Here is a 26,418-nt window from a genome sequence, read left to right as displayed (position 1 = left end):
CCTGAATTCCCAGAGGCCCAAGGTGCTGTCTTCTCTTTTCATTTCTGTCCATACTTGTTCCTGATGAGCTCTCATTCAGTCACAAGTGAATTCAAACAACTTTTAAATTGATAGCCCCAGCCTCAATTTCCCCTTAAATTCAGACACATATAGCCACCTGCTATCTTAGTATTCCCCCCATGGATGTCTACAAGGCTTCTCAGACTTCCTTAGGTGCTTTGCTCAAATGACACCTATCAGAGAGGCCTTCCTGGACCACCCTATATTAACATCCACATCACTCTCTAACTCTTTATTGTTTTACTTAACAACACCATACATATAATACATTTTATTTATTGTTTGACTTCTCACCCCCAACACATTCTGGAATGCATGATCCAGAAAAGCAAGGAATTTATTTTCTTCACTATTTTATCCATTATTACAATGCATGGCACAGAGTATTTTCTGAATGAATAAGTGAAAGAACAAAACAGTGTACAATCGATGTATACTGTACAAAATGGAATTATCTGGATGGATCTGAAATAGTACCTTTGCCATAGCAAAATCTTGGTATGTATATTATATTCATATATATATATATATATGTGTATATATGCTTCCTTTTTCATATGAGGAAAATCTCACTTAGAAATTTAAATAACTTTCCCAGTTTCCCAGAACTAATGAATATCAGAGCATAGATTTAAATTTGTAAATCTCAAATGCTTGACATTATATCATAGAGTATTCCTGCAGGTGAAGAGAGAGATTTTACATACACACACACACAACTTAGCAGTGCAGAGAACAAGGAAGATATGGTAATTGATCAATAAGGGATATTATTTTAATTGAAATTAAAATTACTTTCCAAGAAAATATTCAATTTCCTGACATTAATTTTTAAAACCTTAGTTATCTTTTCTATTTATAAGGAAAAATGTTACCATAGAATATTAAGACTGGAAGGCACATTAAGATATTCTAAATATTAATGTAAAGCTCAAAACCCTTCTCTTGGTCATCACTGTCAGTGGTTATTAGCATGTGCTTGAAGGCCTTCAATAACAGAAAACTCTGTCCTTTACTGTGTCTCTGGTCAGGAGGCTCTGATAGTGGACTTTTCACTCATTTTTGACCCAGCAGTGGAATGTTTACATTGGAATCAGTATTTCCTTTAAGTTTTATTTGTTTATTTTTTGCTAATGTATTCTTAGATTTTTAAAAAAGCAAACATAAAACTTTAACTTACAGGTGCTTAGTTCATGATGTAAAACTTACCTTAGCAATCATATTTGTGTTGAATAATCCCAAATATCTACTTTAAAAGCATTATATGTCTCAAACTGAACATTTTTTTCTAAGAAGCATGGATTTGTATCTATTCCCCAATGACCTATACGAGTAAATGTGACCTTCTACTTAGTGCTCACTTTTTGTACACTAGTCCTTTTAATGGTGTCTTCTTTGGACAAGTTCTTTATTAAATCTCAGACATTAGCTCGCTCTATAAAAGATGGAGGAGTAAAGCAGCAGCAGTCTCTAATCCTTCATGAAGAAAATTCCATCCCTGAAATGCCCTTCTTGTTCTTCAATAGATGCTTCCATTCAATACATGCACCTCAGTCAGCAAGATACAGGTTGGATGGGAATACTGCTTCATCCCTAGCTTTTCCATGATCATAGCAGCCAAATGGCAGTCAGAGTCAAATTTCTCTATCTGTCCTGTTTTGAGAGCCTGGAATTAGAAAGTCTCTAAGCAAGTTCAGTGGCATCCCATGCCTCAGCCTCTGAGATAACATAGAAGGAAAGATAATTTCATGTATCAGTTTGCTAGGGCTGCAATAATAAAATACCAGTCTGGGTGGATTAAACAAAATAAATTTATTTTTTCACAGTTCTGGGGGCTGGAAGTTCAAAATCAAGGGACCAAGATATTTGATTTCTTCTAAGGTGTCTCTATTGGGCTTGTAGCTGGCTGCCTTCTCACTGTGCCCTCACATGGTCTTTCCTTTGTATGTGGGCATCCTTGGTGTCTGTCTTGGTGTCACAATTTCCTTTTTTTATAAGGACACCAGTCAGACTGGATTAGAGCCTACCTTAACAGTCTTATTTTAACTTAACCACCTCTTTAAAGGTCCCCAACTTCAAATACAGTCACTTTTGAGACACTGGCAATTAGAACTTCAACATATGAGTTGGGGAGGGGGGCATAATTCAGCCTATAATATCTCTAAAGAACCAATGAAAGGACTCTTCTCCAAACTACCACATTAACAATTCTGTTCTATTTTTTAGTGATAATTTAAAGATTATTAAATCAGTTATTGAAAATATAAAGTATTCAAGTAGAAAGTGCACACATTTCATGTGTGAAAGTGGTTGATGAAAAGTCACATTCTTGATGACTTGATGTTTTAGAAATAAAAACTTGCTTTCTTATTTAAGATAAACCACTATAGCAGCAACATGGATGGACCTAAAGATTCTCGTACTAAGTGAAGTAAGTCAGACAGAGAAGGACAGATATTATATGATATCACTTATATGTGGAATCTAAAAAAAATAGTACAAATGAACTTATTTACAAAACAGAAAGACACTCACAGACATAGAAAACAAACTATGGTTACCAAGGGGAAGATGGAGGAGGGATAAATTGGGAGTAGGGGATTAACAGATGCACACTACCATATATTAAACAGATAAACAACAAGGTCCTACTGTATAACACAGGGAACTATAATCAATATGTTGTAATAAACTAATGGGATAGAATCAAAGAAAATAATATAGATATATACACATATATACGTATAACTGAATCACTTTGGTATACACCTGAAACACAATATTGTAAATCAACTGTACTTCAGTTAAAACAAACAAATAGACATTTGACAAAAGTATAAATAAATTAATTAAAGAAACCACTATAACAAAAATAATAGCATCACTTAGGGAGCTAGAATGTTTAAGTATCTCTTTGATTTCCTGACATGGGCTATTTCTAATTCCATGCTAAATATTAGAAATTATGCTGTGGGGAGCAGTAGTGTAATACCACTAAAGTGATTAAAAATTAATCTCTCCAAATGAAATATTTTCATTACTAAAATGAGTATTATGCTCACTTTATGCTCTTGAGAAGATTTTCTTCTAAGAAGGCAAGTAACCTCATTCCATTAAAGTATTGTACAATTTCTATATTTCAAATTGGAGATCAGTGCATAAATATTTCTATTACATTTGATCAAAAGAGCAGTCAAAATAGCAGTATTAGAATACACTGAATAAAATTTGAATATTAAGTGCAGCTAGGCCATAGCAGATTTCAAAAGCAAAATAACAATAATAATAATACATTGAATGCCACTCTTTTTAATATTTCTCAGATGCTAAATATGACGTATTATCAGGTCTCAAAATTATATAAATAATGTATACTTCTCTCATAAACTATATAAGTACCTAAAATCAATTATGTAAAATAAAATGTGCATATTTCCCCCTAGATACTTATTAGCATTTTGAATCCCCGAATGGTAACTGTAATAGAAAAAAGTAAATACATCTGTAGTTACTTTGTGTAGTTACTATATGGAAATGGAGTAAAACAGAAAAAGATAAGCTTAGAAAATGTTTTGAGTTTAGAATATGTTTTACTAGATTGTTTAACCTAATAGATTTAGTAATCATCACACTAGCTACATTTCCCAGTCAGAAGATAGAAACAACTGATGTGGTTTCTCCCAGCTTCCTGCTAAACACATATGAAGATGCTGAAATGAGCCTCCAGCAACACTGAACACTAACACTGGCTGAAAACCTATTCCAAGAACCTAGAAGCACCTAATATAATGCTCAAGTGAGAAAAATAAAGGCCATATCCTTGCTCTTGAATAGATCGTGAATGGACAAAAATGTCAGTGATCCCTAAAGCGTAAATGTGGGGCAATTCCATTAAAAGAACTATTTGCCAGGCCATCCCCTTCTTGGAGCTAACTGTTCATTCCAAATTTAGAAAAATTCTTTTAAAAAAATGAGCTGGGGGAGGAGACAGTTCTAGTAGAAAATAAAGCATCTATAATTAAAACAGTGTGGTGCTTACACATGAAGAGGAATCTAGGGACTCCAGAAAAAGACCAAAATATATAAGGAAATGCCGTGTAGGTGGCATTTCAAATCATTGAACTTTTAAATAACTGGTTTTTGGATAATTAGTCTCATATAGAAAATCAACAACATTGGATACATTCTTCATTCCTTACATATGGATAAATTACAAGTGGATTGAGTATTTAACTATAAGGATGAAAATATATAGATATTAGAAGAAAACATAGGTTAGATTCTTTATAAGATAGAAGTGTGGACGACTTTTCTGTCTCTACTCAAAGTGTTGCAAAGGACGATGGGAAAACCACAGAAAATATAAAATATTTGTGAGACATGAAATGAATTTGATAAATTCTCAAAGTTCTTTTCATTGCTAAGTTTCAGTGATTTCTTGGAAGTTTATTAACATTGCAGTGACTTACTATTTAAGCATGTAATAGTAGTTAAAGAAATGTATGGTGAATTCAATAGGGAACTATAGTTCTATTTGTAGACTGGTAAAAAGTTACAGCCACAAATAGCCTGCTAGATTTTTAATTAAATGAGCTTATTGGTTATAGCATTATCTTTCATTTCAAATATTATAAGAAAGCATGATGTTAGCAATGAAGTACCCTTTTGTATCTTTGTCTTGACTCCTTACACCATCTAAATGTCTGGGTTTATTTTTAGTTATAATATAATCTATTTTTAGTGGTAATATACTTTTGTAAGGGTAAATGATCATTTCTAAACTTTTCCTTGGAGATGCAATGTATGGTTTATTTGACTCAGCTCTGCTTTTTTTTTTATCATATTCCAGCTCTTTATCCTATTTTATTCTGGCTCTTGCTGTTTTTACTTATTTGAATGCAGTGATTCGTTGAAAATACAGAACTCATAAAGGCAAAATTGAAGATAGAAATTTTTCAGATATCTTAGTAAACAACATGATCTTTCATTGGGACGTTGGGCAAGTTGTTTAACCAAATTGTCTCAGTATCTCCATCTCTAAAATGAGAAACATAATAACACTTGTTTATGGCGATTTTCTGAGAATGAAATGAGATAATTGTGTGAAAAATACTTAGCACAGAGCCTGGCATAGAATCAGTAGTGAATAAATATTAACTCGTAATCATATTAATTACTAGTTATTGTTAAGTATGACAGTACACCTTAGAAAATTTTCATTTCCTGAAGGAATAAACTTTAAAATTTGAAAATTTATAAGAATTTTGAGTTGGGATATTTTGCAGAGGGGCCATTTTCTATTTTCTTTCTTGATGTTCTTAATAGTTTAGTACAGTATTCTCATCTGAGACAAAATGACTTTGAATATCATCAATCTTATAACAAAGAATTTTTAAAATATAGTCAGTAATCCCATTTTCTTGTAAAGAGTGTTACTCTTCAAAATAAAGGAAGACACCGATCACTTGGAAATCTTCACTGTTACAAATGGCTAGAAGCTCACTACTCGTCCAGTAGATAGAGGGTTTTTTTCTAAGTATGGTCTCATGATCACCTGCTTCTGGATCTCATGAGCTGCTACTTAAGTACGCAGCTTTGAGGGCCCAGCCCAGACTGAACAAATCAGAATCTCTGTAGTTGGGCCTTAGCAAGCTCCATGTCTAACAAGTTTTTCGCAGGTGGTACTTATTCAAAGCAAAGGTTGAAAAATTCGAATTCACTAGAACACAAGAAATTGCTGTCTGTTTTTCTGTCTTCTGATTTTTACAACTTGAAGTGGATGCCCCTTTCTTTCACAAATAAGCTTTGGCTTCCTTCGTGAATCAGTTAAAGAAATGAACAGTTTACTGGTAGCAATTCTGGGGCTCCAAGCAGAAACATGGAGCTGTTATGGTCTAGAACAAAAATATGCAAAGAAATGAAAGGGTCAGAAATTGCTGTACTTTGCCTTATGCAAAATGTGGTAAGACTTGAAAAGATCCATGGGTTTTATGGGGTTTTTTTTATCACTCTGGGAAACTCAAGCCATCACTATGAACATTTCTTCAATTCTTCCAGCCTCTTCAGGAGAACCTCCTTGGCTCAGGATAAAATGTGTTTTTTAAAGAATTTTGGTGACATTTGAGGAAAATTAGTGAAGCCAGTGAAGTGCACTTATAATTTAGCATAATGTATTTTTTGTTCAGGAGTGATTTTAAAAAATTTAGGTCATCAGTAAGGAGAGGTTACTTTCTGTGGTTAAAATTATATTCTAAAAACGTTTACCACATTAAAACTTATTTTTGTGTGTGTGTTTTTCTTTTTTACAGGAATTGCATTGCCTCCTAAAGGGACTGTAGATATCCAGGTGTTATTTGTGCCCCAGGTTATGAAATTACAAAAAACAATGGTCATTGTTCAAATGAAGAAGGCAAGTGGAGAAAGGTGGCCTGTTGACAATTTTAAAGAATTGCACACAGAGGTGAAAAGGTAACATTTACATAGCACATTGAAGGAACATGATTTCATTTTGACTGGCATTGATATGATCGGTTTCTTTTATATGTTATGCAATGTGAAGTTCATGAAGTGTTCAAATTTACATGGTCAGAGGGGGAAAATATATTTGATATATGGGGTTGTATATATCGTTGCTGATTTGAAGTTCAGAGTGAGGAACAAGTCAATCTAAGTATCGTATCAGTGAATCATAGTCAGATACATGCAAAGGGACTCCTTTTTGAGTCTGTATCTAGAGAACAACCTGGAACAGCTTGTCTGGGCAAAGCATAGGACTTCTGATGCTCGTGTTCACCAAGTGATGGCACTGTGCCAGATATATGACGTCCTGATGAGATACTGCCATGACTAGGGTGTGCTGTCGTTGCCAGAATGCAGGTTACTTGTCCCCTCTTTGCTTCGCTGAAATTTAAGCAGATTCCAGTGATGATGCAAAATTTAAATGTTTTCTCTGCTTTTATAATTTTAATTAAATACTTGTCTAGAAACTTTATTAATTAAAAAGAAATTCTTACTTTGTCCTATATGTGCATATTTCTTCTTCACATTCAGAAAATTCTTTCCTGTGGGCTCAGAGTCCATTCTCCCATGCTTTGTACCACTCCTGCAATCAAGACTGCCGACGTGATCTGGGAAATGAAAATGAGGAGGCCCTTGTTCAAAAAGTATTAAGAATTTCAAGACATTAAACAAACATGAGCAATTCCAAGTGTGGAGTTCTTGCATACGTCACATGCCCATGAAGCTGGTCCTGCCTGTCGTGTCTTATGTTCCATTTTTCATAAGAAAAGCCTGTTTTCAACAACGACCAGAATCATTTTCTAGTATTGCTTTTCTCCTGATGGTGTATGATGGACGTAGAATAATTTTACAAATGCCCTTTTTCTTTTAACTGGTAGCCTCCAAAAGTAAATTACTGATAACTTTCTGAAGTCCTGTACTTAATGGTATTTTTTGTGTTTTGTGCTTTGCCCATCCAGTTTAGAACATAATATGGAAACTGTATTACTTCTGATTAATCAGTTTAGTCACATCAGTAAATACCAATACAGTCATCCCTCAGAATCCATGGGGTATCGATTCCAGGACCCCTGCAGATACCAATATCCATGGTTGCTCAAGTCCATTATATAAAATGGCATAGTATTTGCATATAACCTATGCACATCCTCCCATATACTTTAAATCACCTCTACATTACTTATAATTCCTAATATAATGTAAATGCTATGTAAATACAAGTTTTGCTTTTTGGAACTTTCTGGAATTTCTTTTTTTTTTTTTTTAATATTTTAATTTCACAGTTGGTTGAATCTGTGGATTCGGAACCCACAGATATGGAGGGCCAACTGCTGTACTAACCTTTGAATGTAGAGAAAAAAGTTCTTCAGTTTTAACTTGCATCTTACAATGGTTGTATTACATTTTTCTTTGTGACAGTTTACCAGGGTTTGGTTTGAAATGGTTATAAAATCAACATTTGCAGAAAATGTTTTGTATTTCATACTTAGTTTTTCTCTGCCAAAGTTTAAATTCACAAGCTTTGCTAAAACACCATTAGGTTACTAAAAAATATGTCATTTCATGCTAATATTGAAAGTGTTTATGCTTTTGTTCACTCTTAATAATTTAATTTCTAATTAGAGCTTTGGGGATAGACAGTGAAGAAATCCCAGGAATATGCTGGATATACCCTATTCTTGGATTCCCACAGGCACCACATCCTAAATTCCCCCAAGGTAGGTATATCTTAGAGTCAGAGAACACCAGGATTTTAGGTATCTTAGAGGCCTTCTAATCCCATCTCTTCTTTGTACAAGTAAGAAAATCCAGGTCCAGAGAAAGTAGGTTGTAAAGTGACCTAGCCCTATTGGTGGAAATGCTAGGACTGAATCTTGTCTCTTAACAATAAGTCCAATGATCTTTCCACAAAACCATACCATTTCCTGTTGTCTTCCTTGTTGGTAAAACCTACAAATCAACTAAGATTGAAATAACATTAAATTCAGACCCCTTTATTTCATATTCTTTGATATGCTCAGAGCCCTGTGCTAGATCTGTAAGATTCCTGGGTACTGGGGTTCTTGGATCACATTTAATCACCATATTCCAGCTTCTGTGTAACTCATGGGGGCAATGATTCCTCTATTAGTTGTCCCAGATACAAAACTTTTATGGTGTTCTCCAAAAACCAGTCAGAATGTACTACAGATTTTAGGGAGGTGGGCTTGGCCACCACACATGCAACGTAAAATCCCTACTCTTAAAATGCCTTTTTTTCCCTCAATGACCCTTTTTTTTCTCCACATACTCCAGGCTTCTCTCAAGTTTCTGTATGTTCTCTTTCCCCAACACTCTTCTCACTTCTTCTGCATACTTTTATTTTCCCGTTTTGTTCCCAGGGTCAGCGTAAGAATCACAACTCCTCTTAGATAACCATAAGGTGAAATTTAGTATCCCAGCCTCTTACCAGGCTCTAGGCATAGTTTTTCATAACTAAGAATCACTGAATTGCACAGCAAAGGGATATCTATTTTTGATCTCCACCTTGAGCAACACAGATAAGCTAAAAGAAGTCTTGAAATTTTGAATTTTTCTTCTCCCTCCAATACCAATCTTTGCTAGTGAAAAAGAGCTAGTCTTTACTGATACAAATTATGTCACCACACTTAGAAGAGAAAATAGTCAGTTTTGCTTGTGAATAACAGCATTTCCCCAGAGACACTGGTTATAAAGGAAGGCCAAGATTATATATTTCCTTGTGTAGTTTAATTTTAACTGGAGTGAAAATCCACATAACTAACAGTACCTTTGACAATAAATGTCATTTGTTTTACTTGAAATATTTTTACTCTTGAGTTAAAAAATTATCAACAACAAAAAATTATCAACACATAAATATTTCATATATACTAAATTATCTTCAGGAATGCTTCAAAAACATGTCAAAATGCTTTTTTTTTATTTCCTTCAAAACATAGTTGTTTTTATACTTTCCAAAGAGCTGAACAGTTTAAAATTTATAATAGTCTTCTGATCAAAGTGATGTAATACAGCCTAGACATTACTCTGTTGGGATTCTAACAGCAGTGTTGCTCATGTCTACCCCAGACACTGCTTGCTTTTTTTCCCAGATTAAAGACTTAAAGCAGATTTTTTAAAGTCTAAAATAAAACCTATGAGAAAATACAAATTTCTTGCACAGTTTTCTTCAAAGGTTAAATATACTCCAGAAACATAGAAATTTTCTATCAAGTCACTTCTTTTCATAATTATTAGATTTTTAAAGTAAATGTGAGTTCTGTAAATAGCCTGTGTTACATTAGCACAACCAAGTAGTAACATCTGTGTTCTGAACAGACTGTGTACTAGTTATTAAATCATTTTACCAAAAGTCTAAAACCTATTCTAGTAATTCTTTTTCTCTACAAATGCCCTTGAGAAACAGATGGGTATGATTTTATACGTAAATATTATTTACTTTCAGTACAGTCCATTCTTCATTCTTAAGAGCACATCAGAAATAACCCATTGCTTTCCCTGCTCAACTGTGTCACCATCAATGTTTGTTGTTTCTTTTTTTTTCTATGTATCTATAACCCAGGTTATTCTCAAGCCCAGGGTACTTTTGTTGCTCTGTGAACCACTTTTTCTCCTGTCCTTTGGGGGTAGATAATTAGAAAAGGACTGTACTCCCTATCACAGTGTAAAGACAATGGAATGTGAATCCATTGTGGTTTAGTAATCCTGGCATTGCTAGGGCAGTAATTTCCTAAGGACTTACAGGACAAGACCAATGACATGATACTAATTGTAACTTTGATCACACTAATTTCCAATTTAATGCTTTAGGACTGAAGCTAATTATAACCAGAAAAGCTTGTACATTTTCCTCAGCCATTTCAACCCACTTAATTTACATCTAACTTTGTACCCTTGTTGTACATTTCACATATTCTAAGTCCAAAATGTTCAGTATTAACCTGTAAATTTAAGAATTAAAATAAATTTATTTTAAACATTTCTTTACTATAAATGTGGTCTATACTGTGAAAACACATAAATCTGAGGACATTATCCAATCTTGCTGTTCAGATGAACATATTATCAATATTATTGATGCCACGAAAGCATAGTGTAATCCATTTCAAAGCTTTTTTAGTATTATGACTCCCTTTTTATCTCATATTCAATTTATGTCCTATGTGCATCTGAACTGATAAAAATATAACAGTTAATATATTTTGGAGAAATAATATTCTTAAATATGGACTCTAGCATACATGGCCCCATAATATTATACAGCTAATGCCAATATATTAATATTCCTTTATATAATTAGTAGTTGATATAGACATAATATTTTGGTTGCTCACAAGATCATTAACAACTTCTGCACTTTATATAAGAAAATGTTGGAATTATATGTATATAGAAATATGTAAAGTTATATATTTAATGTTTTAGTGCTGTATGCTAAATTAATATGTAATAACATTTTAATATTAACTTTAAATAATTCGTTACAATTTTTAATTACTAAATAGTGTATTTTGTAAATTTAAAAGCAATTCACAAATGGAAATCAAAATATTTTACTTAATTTAAGTGAATTTTAAGGTGCATGTAAATAAACTAATATTTTTGGTTTAGGAGATACTTTAATAAAATATATTTTATAAGTGTTATTATAAAATAAACTTATTTTTTTAATTATTTGAAGGTATTTGCTGTAGTATTTTTATGTAAGTAAAGTTTGGTATTTACCACAATGAGTATACAGCTAGCTGAAAAATCCAGTCCCTGAATCACATTTCTACATCCTAATGTAATCTTCTATACTTTGGTGTGTATCTTCTAGATTTATCTCTTGTCATGCTATTTTTACATATTATTTAATATTCATGTTGCTTCCAAAATGTCAATGTATGTTGATACTGGATGAGTGTATGTGTGTTAATACCAGATGCAATGACGTGTCAAAGTATGCCAAAGGAACTTTTATTTTTCATAACATAATTCATTTTTTCTATCTCAAGAACAATCATATAACCCAATAGTCAAATTAACTGAAAGTATTTCTCTCCTGTAGTTGTCATAAAATGTCAATCCAGGAAGTGGGTAGAAGAGGAGGTGGAAGTCACATTGGATGGAGATTTTTGGGGACAAAATCCTATCTTAGATCTGACAGACTTTGTAGTGATTCCAAAAAGAAAATCATATGATTCTTATGAAGATATCAAAGGTAAGAGAACCACAGTCATGGGTATAAAAAATTATAATAAATAAAAACTCAATTTTCCTTAAATTTCAGGTTGCTGATTACTCAGTTGCATGAAAATCCATTCCCATTTATTTTTCACATACAATATCATTAAAACAGTGTCCAATGAGTGTTCGCTTATGTTTCTTCTCTTCACATAGTAGTTTTCTCCAAAGCGACAATAATTATGGTTATCAGTGGATTTATAAAAATAGGTTGTGATTTTGTCATCAGTGAGGAAAGAAAAAGTTACAGTAACTGTAATTTTCATTTTCCTTCAACTTTAATTTCTTCCTTTACTCTCTTTTTCTGATTTAAGGAATAAGATTGAAGCCATGGCTTCAGCTTTAAACTTGGAAGCAGAACCTTGAATAAAATGTTTCTTATTTAAAGAAATAGAAAAATTGACATAAATTAGATAAAATTTATGTCAATAAAAATTGACATAAATCAATAAATTGACATATATTTTGTACAACTACCCCTCTGACATTTAGAACCTTAAATAAGACTTTTCAAAAAGTTAATATTATGGTCTGGCAAAATCAAATCTCAATGATGCAAACTTTATTTTTCAGCTATTTCCCAGATGAACTAAAGTAGAATGCTCCTATTCACACTGAAAGGGAAATTTCCATAGCAGTGTTTTATTAGAATCAAGGGGAGAAATCTATGTTTATGTATTATTTAAAAAGCAAATTAGCCACAAAATTAAGTATGAAATTCCTTGCAGAAACAAAATATCTTCTCTAGTTTTCTCATTTATATGTATAGTTTTTTACTTTAATCTCACTACTATCATCTCTGTGTCTAATCTAGTTATTTCAGTGATAAGAGAATGTAAATGAGGTATAACTGAAGAGAGAGAGAGTATACAAGAGTATAGAGAGGATATACAAGAGATAGTAAAATAGTTTTTAATATTTTATAATAGCAGCTATTTCTACTAAGTTATAAATGCTCATTTTAAATGGTTCAAGAAATTCCTGAAGTAATATGGAAAGCAGCCCCTCAACTTAATTCAGCCCCACTCAGATGGTGTTAGGATGTAATAAACTTGATATATACCCTCTCATACTTCCGGCCATACTTGAGTGATGGAAACATGTTAGGAATTTAACCAGTTATTTTAACTAAGACCAATTAACAGTGACAAACAAGACAGGCGTATTTCTCTTTCACATGTAAGCCTGGACTTGTGCATGGTTTAGGCAGTACAGTGCCTCTGCCCCTCAAGATTATCAGGGATTCAGGTTCCTTTTCTCTTGTTGCTCCACCATCCACTAAGTTGTCCTCCTCTGCATGATCAGTTCTACAGTCATGTCCACAGTGAAGAGCAAGCTGGTTCCCTTTAAAGCCATGACCTGAAGACGCATATGTGATTTCTACTTCTATCCCACTGGTGAGACCTCAGTCATATGGGCACACCTAGCTGCACTTGAGGCTGGGAAATGCCTCTTGACAGACCCAGATAAAACTGGGGGACATTCTATTATGAAAAAAGAGGAAAAGAGAGAAAGTAAATATTGGGGAGACAATTAGCAGTCTCTGCCATATTTTATTTGCTGTGAACTGTTAAAATCTATCATCAGTCCATCCGAAAGTACTTAATGAGGACCTATTATACATCAAGTGTTTTCTGGGCATGGAAATTCACACATACCCCTATCCCTCTCCTACCATCAGACTGGTCTCCCCACTCTGTAGGATAGAGTTCCAGTCAGTTTCTGGTCAACATCTCAAATCGCCTACTGAGATGAGGATCCAGGTTTAACTGGCTGGCTCTGCACAGCCGCTGTTGCTGTGAACCGAGCACCACCCTCCATTCTCCAGTTCTCTCAGCCACCTATCTGATATAAAGTATTGTCACTCTGTCTGTGCCTTCTACCATACCCCAAACCCAGATTAGAACCTTTCTGATATCCATGCCAGTTTATTTATTAAGCGCTTAGTCTTCCAAGAACAGTGCTAAGTGTTTTATGTTTTGTATTTATTGTATTATTATAGAACTTATCATCAAAGAAACCCTATGAAGCACATAGTATCCCTGTATTTTTATTTTACAAGTGAGGAAATCTAAGTAAAAGAAGTTTAGTGACTTATCCAGGGTCCTACAATGCAGCAGTGGAAGGGATAATGCATGAATCCAGGCCTGACTTTTTTTTTTTTTTTTTTTTTTGTGGTATGCGGGCCTCTCACTGTTGTGGCCTCTCCTGTTGCGGAGCACAGGCTCCGACGCGCAGGCTCAGCGGCCAAGGCTCACGGGCCCAGCCGCTCCGCGGCATGTGGGATCTTCCCGGACCGGGGCATGAACCCGTGTCCCCTGCATCGGCAGGCGGACTCTCAACCACTGCGCCACCAGGGAAGCCCCTGACTATTTTTTAAAACCGTTTTAACAAATACTTTAGATTTAAAACCTAAAGATGAAATAGTAGGTTCTGAGCTGTTCATATTGGCATCAGGCCTAACCTAATCGCTTTATCTTCTAAAGCCCTGTAGAAATCAAAAACTTTTACAAGGGAAAAGCTTTCTAAGAGGTTCCCTAGCATAAGGTATAATGCCCGGTACAAAGTGACCAATCAATAAACAGAGTTGTTTCAGCTTTCCCTTTATTATCACACTCTCTTCTATTTTACTTTGTACCCTGTTTTATCCTGTTGCTCTTTTTTTCAGTAGTAGTGTTTACACATTACTTGCTGAATAAAAAATGACTTTGCGACATATAAAAGTACCAATACCCATCAATTTTTCACCTATAAAAATATCTATTCCGTATGAAATGATATTTGATCACTTTTACCTACTAAAATGTTTTTGTTTTGTTTTGTTTTTTTGTGGTAAGTGGGCCTCTCACTGCTGTGGCCTCTCCCGTGGCGGAGCACAGGCTCCGGACGCGCAGGCTCAGTGGCCATGGCTCACGAGCCTAGCCGCTCCGCGGCATGTGGGATCTTCCCGGACCGGGGCACGAACCCGTGTCCCCTGCAACGGCAGGCGGACTCTCAACCACTGCGCCACCAGGGAAGCCCTACTAAAATGTTTTTGACGTGATTCAATCTATATAAAATAATCTTGAATTACATTCACCATTTGTTCCCTACTGTCATTCTAGCCTGTTTATCTTTATTTGCTGAAGCTGTAATATGTAGAGCTAGGGAATATTTATTTCTCTGCTTTTCTATGCAGGCCTGCTTTCTCCTCTCTTTGCAGGTCTCCTTTCTCTGCCTGCTCATTGACTTATACACATGGCTCCATCACACTTAATCAACACTTCCATTTGCTTCATGAAACCCTTGGTGTCTTCCAAAAAAGATTATTCAAACTGGGGTTCTATTATTTGCAAATAAACATTCTGAGAGTAAATGTAGAAGAGGAACTAGAAATAATAAATATTTCTTAAATGAATTACAAAAATGTCAGAATAATCTCCCCTACACACTTTCACTATAAAATTTGCAAGGCAATATTTGAAAAGCTGGAGATGGAATTATGAAATGAGTATCTATGTTATATGTATCCAATGTATTTCAAAAGGTCTTTGGAATTCCAAAAATATTAGTTCACCCTAACTGTGTTCTTTTTATTTACTGGCTAGTTATAGATAGTATGAAGTATGTGAGAGTTGGAGATAGTAATGCAGTTACTAGGTTGCACAATGAGATATTTAATTCTTAATTATATTAACTTATTTTTTCCCTTTGGTTGAATTTTAGTTTTGTCATTGCAAAATGCCAGTGTAATCACGAACTGCTTAAATTTATAAAAAGTGAAATAAATTTATATGAGGAGAGGGAAATTTTCCATTTCAGTGCCTTTTCAGTTATTCTCTATTTCAAAGAACTATCCATTAATAATGGAATCAGACTGATACAAAGCATTTCCATTTATCTCAAAAAAGTTATTATAAATTGGATATAGATTTTACCTTAGTGAATCATGTAGTGACATTAGACAAATGTAGGAAATGTAATCTTTAATTAAATGAAATTCTGTTGGCTTTCTTTGCTTCAACTGATAGGCAATACTCAAAGAAAATTCTGTTTGTTTATACATACCAGAGATAAGAATATTAGTGTAGATTAACCTCAGAATTCAGATGTGTAATACAACTTCCAATTTCCAGTGATAAATAAATGTAAGTGCTTTCTTATTAAAATAGAAAATAATTTTAGTAAGCAGCCAACCTATAATAATTGTACCCCAGTGAATGTCCAGTTTCTTTCTGAAGTGAAACCATTGTTTTGTGTGTCATCCTACTACGCTTCAGTGAATTTTTTTAAGGGGGGGTTCTTTATTCTTTTTTTAAAATAAATAAATTTATTTATTTATTTATGTCTGCATTGGGTCTTTGTTGCTGTACGCGGGCTTTCTCTAGTTGTGGCGAGTGGAGGCAACTCTTTGTTGTGGTGCACAGGCTTCTCACTGCGGTGGTTTCTCTTGTTGCAGAGCACGAGCTCTAGGTGCGTGGGCTTCAGTAGTTGTGGTTTGCTGGCTCAGTAGTCGTGGCTCACGGGCTCTAGAGCACAGGCTTAGTAGTTGGGACGCACAGGCTTAGGTGTTCTGCGGCATGTGGGATCTTCCCGGACCAGGACTCGAACCCATGTCTCCTTCATTGGAAGGTGGATTCTTAACCACTGCACTACCAGGGAAGTCCGCTTCAGTGAATATTAATAGTTTAGTGTTCAAGCCTTGATTTTTATTTGAAATCTATCCTGTTGAAGGGAAAATGTTGATGCTTCTATGACATGAAGTGGAAAGGAAGGTAAAGAAATGCTTGTATCCAGGACTCATCTTACTATGTTCTTGCTACTTTAAATTGCTTAAATTGTACTCTTGTCAGGTTGCAAGCTAAAGAAATTATAATTCTGATAATAGAAATTGATTAAATCTTATTACCTGAAAAAAATCCGCTTCCTCCTAGATAAGCAGGGTCTATAAGGAAGCTGCCAACATCATTTTGAGAGGTTTGAAAGGCATGTTAGGAAAACAGTCTCTCTCAAATAGCTCTTGAAAATACACCTTTTGATATGGTTCATATTTTACTGCTTCATTACTTTTCATGATGAAAAGTAATGCTTACTATTGAAAATTACTATTTGGAAGGCTTGCAGGCTTATCTCTTCCCATCATTCTCTCTAAAATAGCTTTTTCTCTGCTCAGTACCACCGAACGCGAGAAGCTATCTATTTTTTGGCAAAAGACATTTTAATTGGTGAACGTTTATTTCTGTTCTGAAGCATGTCTTGCTACACAGAAGTACGTTTGTTCAGTCCCCTCTCAACTTTAATGTTTTTCTCTGTCTTAGTGTCTTTTCTCTGAATATTTAATAAATCAGTTGACCTCTCTCTTTTCTGAGTTCCTTAAAAGCATCTGGTAATAACTGGATTCCTTTCACTGCTGTTATTCCAAAGATGTAACCAACTTACATGCACTCTGTAATTCTCCCTGCTCGCCCTTTCCTTCTCACCTATTTCTTTATGGAGGGACAAGTCTGGTCACAAGTCTGAATACTATTTTAGACTTTATGCAAAGGCAAACCAGCTGTTTTCACCTACGCGTGTCATTTAATTGTAGTTTACTCAACACATTATATAGAATTCAAAAGAATCATGTTGTTTAAGCCATTTTGTACTTCCTGTAGTCTCTTAAATCCCTTATGGTAGAAATTAGAGCACTTCACTCTGTGGCTTGAACTTTGATGGGGCTTTTTTAGGTGTGATCATTAATTACACCCTGTATTCCCTCATCCGAATTTATAAGCATCTGAGAAATAGATGTAGAAATAAAGCAGATGGAGATCAAAAGGTACCTTTATATAAAGGTGAACTGGAAAATGACTTTGGATTTGTTTGGGCTTATTAATACCTTCCACCAAAATCAAGTGCATTAACCCCAACCTAGCCAGTTGTAGACTCCCTATAGAAATAAACAACCAACACATGAAGAAGAAAGAGAAAGTGTACATCCTGGATTCAGGACATCGGGAAAGAAAAAAAAGGGTCTGCTCATCTGCTCATGCTTCATTTCTTCACCCAAATTCACGGATCAGATATGTTGCTTTTCCTTGGATGGCAGATCATGATGGAGGAGGCAGATTGATGCTGAGATTTTTTTTCCTCCCATAACTTTCCCTTCTAGTGAGTGAATAAGCCTCTCTATGTAAACATGATCAGTAGGAAATAAGGATCCCCACCACTGCCTTCCCATTATTTCCCTTTATCTTCATCATCTTCTTTCCCTGAGAGTCCAATAAAACTATCAAACCTCATTAAATGAAAATACCAGGACCTCTCTGTTCTCTTTCCACCCTGACTCCTCACACATACCATTGAGTTAATGAAGATTGATCGCTTTCATATCTTTTTTATTCAGCAACAATCTAGGGAGCATCTTTGCTCCCAGGTATTATGCTGAGTCCCAGAGATGCCAAAATTTAACATGACACAAACTGTTGTGAAGGAATTCAACAAACATCTATCCTATATGTTGGATTTATGCACCTGTACTATTTAAATCAATTGGTGTTGCCCTACTGGGATATTATAATACTTTTATTTTTAGACTGTATTTTGAAATGTCACTTCTATAAGACTACAAATTATACCGTGTGGACAGAATTTCCCCTATAGTTGTGTTTATTCTTCCTAAGTAACTCCTAGTCCGTGCCTTCTTTGTGCCTCTCTGGAGATTAGTTCGGTGATGCTCTCTCTATGGGACTTTTTCTGTGAGAGTAGTTTTGCCATTGAACTGCATAACAGATTCATGCCTCTTCCTGTTATTTCCCAGTGTTCAGTAGCTTGAGGCTGTTTTTCTTTGATTAATCTATTGTCTTTTTTTGTGCCTGATTTGCTGATTTATGTGTCACACTGGGCGCCATTTCACCCCCCAGGCCAGTCATCTTGTTGCATGTTGTTTACGTGTTGAGTGTAAACACCATGTTGAGTTTGGTCTGTGATCACAAACAGCTCCTGAGAAGCTCGTCATTGGTCCTCCCATGACCCCATATTGGCCTCTAGATTTGATCCTTTCCTCTGCTTCTCTTCATTTTGCTTTCTCTACTCCGCTCACTCCATTAAGCCTTCTGTCGTAACTACTCTAATGAGAGTACCCCTGACAAGATTGTCAAGCTTATCCAATATGCCTAATCCAGTGGTCAGATTTGTGTTCTGAGCTTACGCGTCGGCAGCATTTACCAGTTGACCCAGTTAAAGAAATTTCTGTTCTTGGCTGTCATGACTAGCTTTATTTATCTCTCCCTTCTCCATCTCTGTTGTTGGCTCCTCTTCCTCTGATCAGGATCTAAATGTTTGAGTGACCCAGGCCTCTGCCCTGAGGGCCATCACACCCGCTTGCGCAGGTGGTGGCCTGCACATTTCCAGATGCAGCTGCTGATGGCGTCTTCCCAGCAGTTGTGCCACTTGACAGGCCTGGTATCCTAGGTTGTGACACCTGAACACAGACAGCTTGGGTTCTTCCATTTAGTCTCTGTAGGGCCTTGACAAAATTACTTTAGTTGTTTATAAACTTTGTTTCTTCAATTGTAGTATGGAGATAGTAATGGTATCTATTTCATAGGATATTTTTTTAAGATTAAGTGCAAATACATAGAATCCTTAAAAGTGCCTGATTCTCAGTAAGTGTCTCAGAAGTGTTAGATATTACCATTATTATCATTTAAAGCTCTGTTTGGGCATTCTCTGACAGTGATGTAACTAGAGGGCCTGTCTTCAGTCACTGACAAATGACATGTTGAGATGGAAACATGATTCTTTCAATGTCATTCAGTGGGTTTTGTCATTAATACACAAAAGAATATTCTATCAAAAAAGAAAGTACGAAAATGTGGTACCTAAATCTTAGAGTCTGAAATTGGGTGCTCATTGCTAAAAGGTTAGATAAAATATTTATGTTACAAGAAGTTCCTTTATCTTTTATTTCTGGTTTCTTGTTTAAAATGAAACATGTAAGAAGAGCATCAGCTATGTGGCCACTTTCTTCCTTTAATTTTCATTTTGTAGTGCTTGCAGTTGTATTAAAGGACCATGCAGTTATTTTAAGTTAATCAAAATGTTTGGTCTATTAAATGACCTTATGAAAGTGCAGTAAAGCATGTAAATGAAATACCCCTTCAAAAAGGTACACAATTTTGTAAAAAAATAATAAGAATGTGCAGACGGCACATTCTTCATTATCCGTTCAAAGAAAATAGCTTTAGGTAGTTTATCCAGTATCCTCTCTTTTCTTTGAATACCTTGTTGTCGTCATCCTATTTCAGATTTGTCTTCAGTACTCCATTCATTCCTTGTATGATTACTATGTTCTTTCAAACAAATGTAGATGCCTGTTATTAATGAAGAGACAACTATAGAAATTTAGGGAAGGAGCATGAATAATATTGTTCTTTATACTTTGATATTCATTTCTCTATAATTGAGACATTTTGGTTCGGTTTACTATGAAACGTATTTCTTACAGATTAAAATATATATGGTATAAAATACATAATTTCAAAGTACATTTTGCAAATAAATTGGTTAAAATTCAGTACTTTTTGATTATTTATCATATTTAATCAAGCGTTCTCTTTTTAAAAATTACTAATATTCTTCCACATTGAATAAAATGCAGTCATTGCCCTGAGAAAATTCACCCAAGTAATAGGCACCCTTGGCCAACATAGTGCCCATTGCATGATTTATGGGCATGATGATACAAGCATTAGATTGAATGATAATTATGCAGGCATAATATCTGGATGGAGACATACCCCTCTTATTCAATATAATGACCTTGCTGTCATACCCAAATGATTATTACCATCATTATTTTATGAGACAGTAAATGATCAATAGATAGATAGAAAGATATAGATATCTCATATTCTACAATTCTCTGAAACCTGTTTGATTAAATATTTTGTATGTATCAATATGTTAAGGGTATGAATACAGTACTGAAGTGATAAGCTCATGATTCTAGTTACCAGTCAGGACTGCTCATGTAGCTGCCACTTCACACATCACAGGGCATTGCTTGAGCTTAATCTACATCTTCCTCTCACCCTTGTGAAAGTCACCACATGGCCTGAACTACTGCAGAAACTTCATTACCTTCTCTCCTAATCCCCTGTGGCTCAATTTACCATTCAACGATCACATCACTTCCATACTTAAAACATTCAGTAGGCTCTTGTTATTCTTAGAAGTCCCAAATCGTCACTGTACTCTGCATGGTCTTGCCTATTTTGCCCATTTCATCTCTTGACAAGTTCTTCCTACTCCCTTTTGCTCCACCTGCTTAAGTTCTTTCTCAAATGAGCCAAGGTGGTTTCCACCATGGAAAAATTCCCCATGCTGCTCTGATGCCTAGGAGGCATTTACTTTCTCTCTACATCCAGGAAACCCTTATCGCCTTTCAACTTTGGTGTACTGGTCACCTCCTCAGGACCTTAGAAGTCAAGTTCCCAGGACCTTTGCTCTCATAGTCTCTTCTGCTTCTCCATAGTAGCCGTTATCACAGTAGTCATTTAAAAACTAGTGATATAATTGGTAGTTTATTGGCAGTTTTTCCCTCCCAATCATAAAGCTCCATGAGGACAAGAACCTTATTTGTCATTTCAAGGAAAGCTTTCAATTATTATTCATTGAATGAATAAAGAAATGAAAATATAAATGATAAGAAAAACGTTTTTAAAGTCTGTTTAGATGTTGGCTGTGGAAACAAAATTATCTGCCTCATATTCATGAATTTAGCCGTAGCTAGGAAGTTTTACTGGGGCAAATTCTACAGGTCTTAGTGAGCAGTTTATGAAAATCTTCAGAGAATGGGAGACCATTGAAAATGGGAAGTGCTTTTAGACAAGCCTGTGATAACCATTATATATTGTAAAATACAAAAAAAAAAAAAAAGTTTAGTAAATATTTCAGTACCTGTTAAAACACAATTGAAATTAAATATATATTTATCCTATTAATTTCATGAGTTCAAGTCTTTTTTTTTAACATCTTTATTGGAGTATAATTGCTTTACAATTGTATGTTAGTTTCTGCTTTATAACAAAGTGAATCAGTTATACATATACATATGTTCCCATATCTCTTCCCTCTTGCGTCTCCCTCCCTCCCACCCTCCCTATCCCACCCCTCTAGGTGGTCACAAAGCACCGAGCTGATCTCCCTGTGCTATGCGGCTGCTTCCCACTAGCTATCTATTTTATGTTTGGTAGTGTATATATGTCCATGCCACTCTCTCACTTTGTCACAGCTTACCCTTCCCCCTCCCCATATTCTCAAGTCCATTCTCTAGTAGGTCTGTGTCTTTATTCCCGTCTTACCCCTAGGTTCTTCGTGACATTTTTTTTTTCTTAGATTCCATATATATGTGTTAGCATACGGTATTTGTCTTTCTCTTTCTGACTTACTTCACTCTGTATGACAGACTCTAGGTCCATCCACCTCACCACAAATAACTCAATTTAGTTTCTTTTTATGGCTGAGTAATATTCCATTGCATATATGTGCCACATCTTCTTTATCCATTCATCCAATGATGGACACTTAGGTTGCTTCCATCTCCTGGCTATTGTAAATAGAGCTGCAATGAACCTTTTGGTACATGACTCTTTTTGAATTATGGTTTTCTCAGGGTATATGCCCAGTAGTGGGATTGCTGGGTCGTATGGTAGTTCTATTTTTAGTTTTTTAAGGAACCTCCATGTTGTTCTCCATAGTGGCTGTACCAATTCACATTCCCACCAGCAGTGCAAGAGTGTTCCCTTTTCTCCACACCCTCTCCAGCATTTATTGTTTCTAGATTTTTTGACAGCAAGATCCTTTTTGACCCACCTCCTAGAGAAATGGAAATAAAAACAAAAATAAACAAATGGGACCTAATGAAACTTCAAAGCTTTTGCACAGCAAAGGAAACCATAAACAAGACCAAAAGACAACCCTCAGAATGGGAGAAAATATTTGCAAATGAAGCAACTGACAAAGGATTAATCTCCAAGATTTACAAGCAGCTCATGCAGCTCAATAACAAAAAAACAAACAACCCAACCCAAAAATGGGCAGAAGACCTAAATAGACATTTCTCCAAAGAAGAGATACAGATTGCCAAGAAACACATGAAAGAATGCTCAACATCATTAATTATTAGAGAAATGCAAATCAAAACTACAATGAGATATCGTCTCACACCAGTCAGAATGGCCATCATCAAGTGTCTTTTTAAGGGACTGCTAAGGACAGAATTTTCCTCCTGTATTTGTTACAGTAGTCCCAAGAACTGTTGACCTGTAACTTTGAAATTACAAACTGTATTAAGAGCAGCTACATTTATTTAGATATTTTTTTTAGAAATGTGCAATTACTCTCTTAAAGTTATGAGCTATGTTTGTCATGAGTGATTAATTTTATACAACAATCAGATGATAGTTAATTTACACTGGCCTCACTGATTTAGCTCTTATCAACCATGTCCACATAAAAGTACTATACAGATTTTCTTCCACTTAGCAAAAGGCATGTTTTTAACTTGATAATATGACTTTTCAAGTAAAATGCAGAGACTCTATTATGATAGCTTTAAGACACGATACAGAATGTCAGTTTACGATTTTGTACAACCCAATTCTGTCCCTCTCCCTTAGGTGCTAGTATCAACATATTCAAGTTACAGGTAAGGGGGATATGTGTAGTTTGAAAAAATTATGTGTAGTTTGAAAAAAATTCCTAGTTGCCTCACCCCCTGTCCCTTGCAGATAATCATCTCTGTTTTTTGTACCAGTGGGTTTTCTTATGATTGGAATTATGACATCCGTAGAGACGATTCCCCACAAGGGGTTCAATGCTTCTGAAACTAAATTTAGCTTCTCGTTTCCTATCTTGATTCTAACACAGCCATTCCCATAAAGGCTTCAATAATTAAGCAGAAACAGATGCAAATCTCAACTACATACAGTATTTACTTTGAAAAATATGTCATTTGAATGCAGTGGAAATTTCATCTCCCACTAAACACTCTAAAATTCTTAAATACTGCTTCTCTGTATGGAATGCTGCTTCCTATACATTTCCATATCCTGTCCCCAAAACAAATAGACACATTAAAGTAGACATGTTGATTTTGCTACAACAAAGAATGGTTATTGATAGGAACAACAGTTGCCGATTTTGTCAACAGGATGAGAACTAGCAATTCAGGAGGTCAGAGATTTATTTTTACACGTGGAAAAAAAAAAAAGATCTTGTAAGGGTGTGGGTCAGTCAGTTATTTTACATTAATAAGGTTTGCTGAGTAATCATTAAATGTGACTCAGGCTTGTTACAGCCAAGCTATTTTTCAGAGTTCTGTGGCAGAAATTATAATCAGTTACTTCTGAAAGGTGGTCTGGTTTCTGTTAGGATTGCTTAGAGGTGGCTGTCAGTTCTGTGAATCCAAGGATCGCGTTTACCTTTACACACTAGAGACAGACTTTAGAAATTAGCTCAGCTGTGGACCAGGTCAAGTCATGGTTCTCTGGAGCTCTCTTCCATGATCTATGTGCAACAAACTTCTTGATTTGCAAGTTGGGCTCCTTAGATGGACATGGAGCATAAATATAATAAATGCTTGTGCTTCTCTTCTACATGCCAGTCTTGAATTTAAGATATTTTTCACATGTACCTAACAAAACCCTGCTATAATTAACTTTCCTCTGGTAACCTACTAGGTAAGAAAATACAGTTAACCATATTGTCTATAATAACCCAAGACTAATGAAGAACTCTCTCTTGTATTAAACTTTACCAGGGAATTCCCTGGTGGTCCAGTAGTTAGGACTCCACATTTTCACTGCTGAGGGCACAGGTTCAATCCCTGGTCCGGGAATTAAGATCCCGCAAGCCGTGCAATGTGGCCAAAAAATAAAATATACCAGTGTTTGAAAATCCTGCCCTAATAGACTGGGATGCAGTTTTAATATTGTTTGAACTTAATTCAAATCGTTCTTTATAAATTACAAGTCTATAGGCTTTTAATATATTTTTTATAGAGAGCATGTCATTATTTTTATTTTATAGTAAATATTGATTTTTAGTTTCCACTTGGCTATTTCTTGTTTCATAAGTCTGAATTTTAAGGATTTAAGATAGTGGAATTTAAGGATGATGGGTGCATGTATTTTTTTTTTTATGTTCATTCATTTATTTACCTTTTAACAAAAGCATACTGAGTACTATTATATATCTGGTAATGCAATAGGTATTATGAACACAAAGCTAAATAACATATACCATCTTCCTCCCTCTAAATACTTGTGCATGATTAATGCTGACATAATTGATTTTCAACCTATACATATTTAATCGAATTAAAATGCATTTTAATCTTAATTTTCTTAGATATACCTGTAAAACGTGAATTTGAATATGAAATTCAATTTGAATCTGAAGCTGTGAAGGCTAATTTGGAATCCTGCGTGGCTTTATATTACATTAAAAAATCTTATAATATCAAGGCTGAAAGGGTAACATTGGTCTTCAGTCTGATATTTGCACCAAAGAAACCACTGAGGTAAACCTGCTTTCACCCCTATTTTCTTTCTTTTTTTTCTTTTTTTTTTTTGCAGTACACGGGCCTCCCACTGCTGCATCCTCTCCCGTTGCGGAGCACAGGCTCCAGATGCGCAGGCTCAGCGGCCATGGCTCACGGGCCCAGCCGCTCCGCGGCATGTGGGATCTTCCCGGACCGGGGCACGAACCCGTGTCCCCTGCATTGGCAGGCGGACTCTAACCACTGTGCCACCAGGGAAGCCTGTACATGACTCTTTTTGAATTATGGTTTTCTCAGGGTATATGCCCAGTAGCGGGATTGCTGGGTCGTATGGTAGTTCTATTTTTAGTTTTTTAAGGAACCTCCATACTGTTCTCCATAGTGGTTGTATCAATTTACATTCTGATCAACAGTGAAAGAGGGTTCCTTTTTCTCCACACCCTCTCCAGCATTTATTGTTTGTAGATGTTTTGATGATGGCCATTCTGACTGGTGTGAGGTGATACCTCATTATAGTTTTGATTTGCATTTCTCTAATGACTAGTGATGTTGAGCATCCTTTCATGTGTTTGCTGGCAATCTGTATATCTTCTTTGGAGAAATGTCTATTGAGGTTTTCTGCACATTTTTGGATTCAGTTGTCTCTGTTTTTGATATTGAGCTGCATGAGCTGCTTGTAAATTTTGGAGATTAATCCTTTGTCAGTTGCTTAATTGGCAAATCATTTCTCCCATTCTGAGGGTTGTCTTTTCGTCTTGTTTATGGTTTCCTTTGCTGTGCAAAAGCTTTTAAGTTTCATTAGGTCGAATTTGTTTATTTGTATTTCCATTTCTCTAGGAAGTGGGTCAAAAAGGATCTTGCAGTGATGTATGTCATAGAGTGTTCTGCCTATGTTTTCCTCTAAGAGTTTGATAGTGTCTGGCCTTACATTTAGGACTTTACTCCATTTTGAGTTTATTTTTGTGTATGGTGTTAGGGAGTGTTCTAATTTCATTCTTTTACATGTAGCTGTCCAGCTTTTCCTAGCACCACTTATCGAAGAGGCTGTCTTTTCTCCATTGTATATT

The 26,418-nt window shown here is 35.3% G+C and overlaps 1 protein-coding gene across 1 annotated transcript in view; it reads left to right on the top strand.

Annotated features, from left to right (window-relative positions):
- Positions 1–26,418, top strand: part of CFAP47 (cilia and flagella associated protein 47) — a 471,409-nt gene that overhangs the window by 426,225 nt on the left and 18,766 nt on the right. The window contains 5 exon segments of the mRNA XM_070044670.1: positions 6,085–6,146; positions 6,363–6,528; positions 8,203–8,297; positions 11,651–11,803; positions 25,201–25,372. Coding sequence (XP_069900771.1) covers positions 6,085–6,146; positions 6,363–6,528; positions 8,203–8,297; positions 11,651–11,803; positions 25,201–25,372 — 648 coding nt within the window.

The sequence above is a fragment of the Globicephala melas genome, chromosome X (genome assembly GCF_963455315.2).
Source record: "Globicephala melas chromosome X, mGloMel1.2, whole genome shotgun sequence".
Classification (NCBI taxonomy): Eukaryota; Metazoa; Chordata; class Mammalia; order Artiodactyla; family Delphinidae; genus Globicephala; species Globicephala melas.
This window is presented reverse-complemented; position numbering and strand designations above follow the sequence as displayed.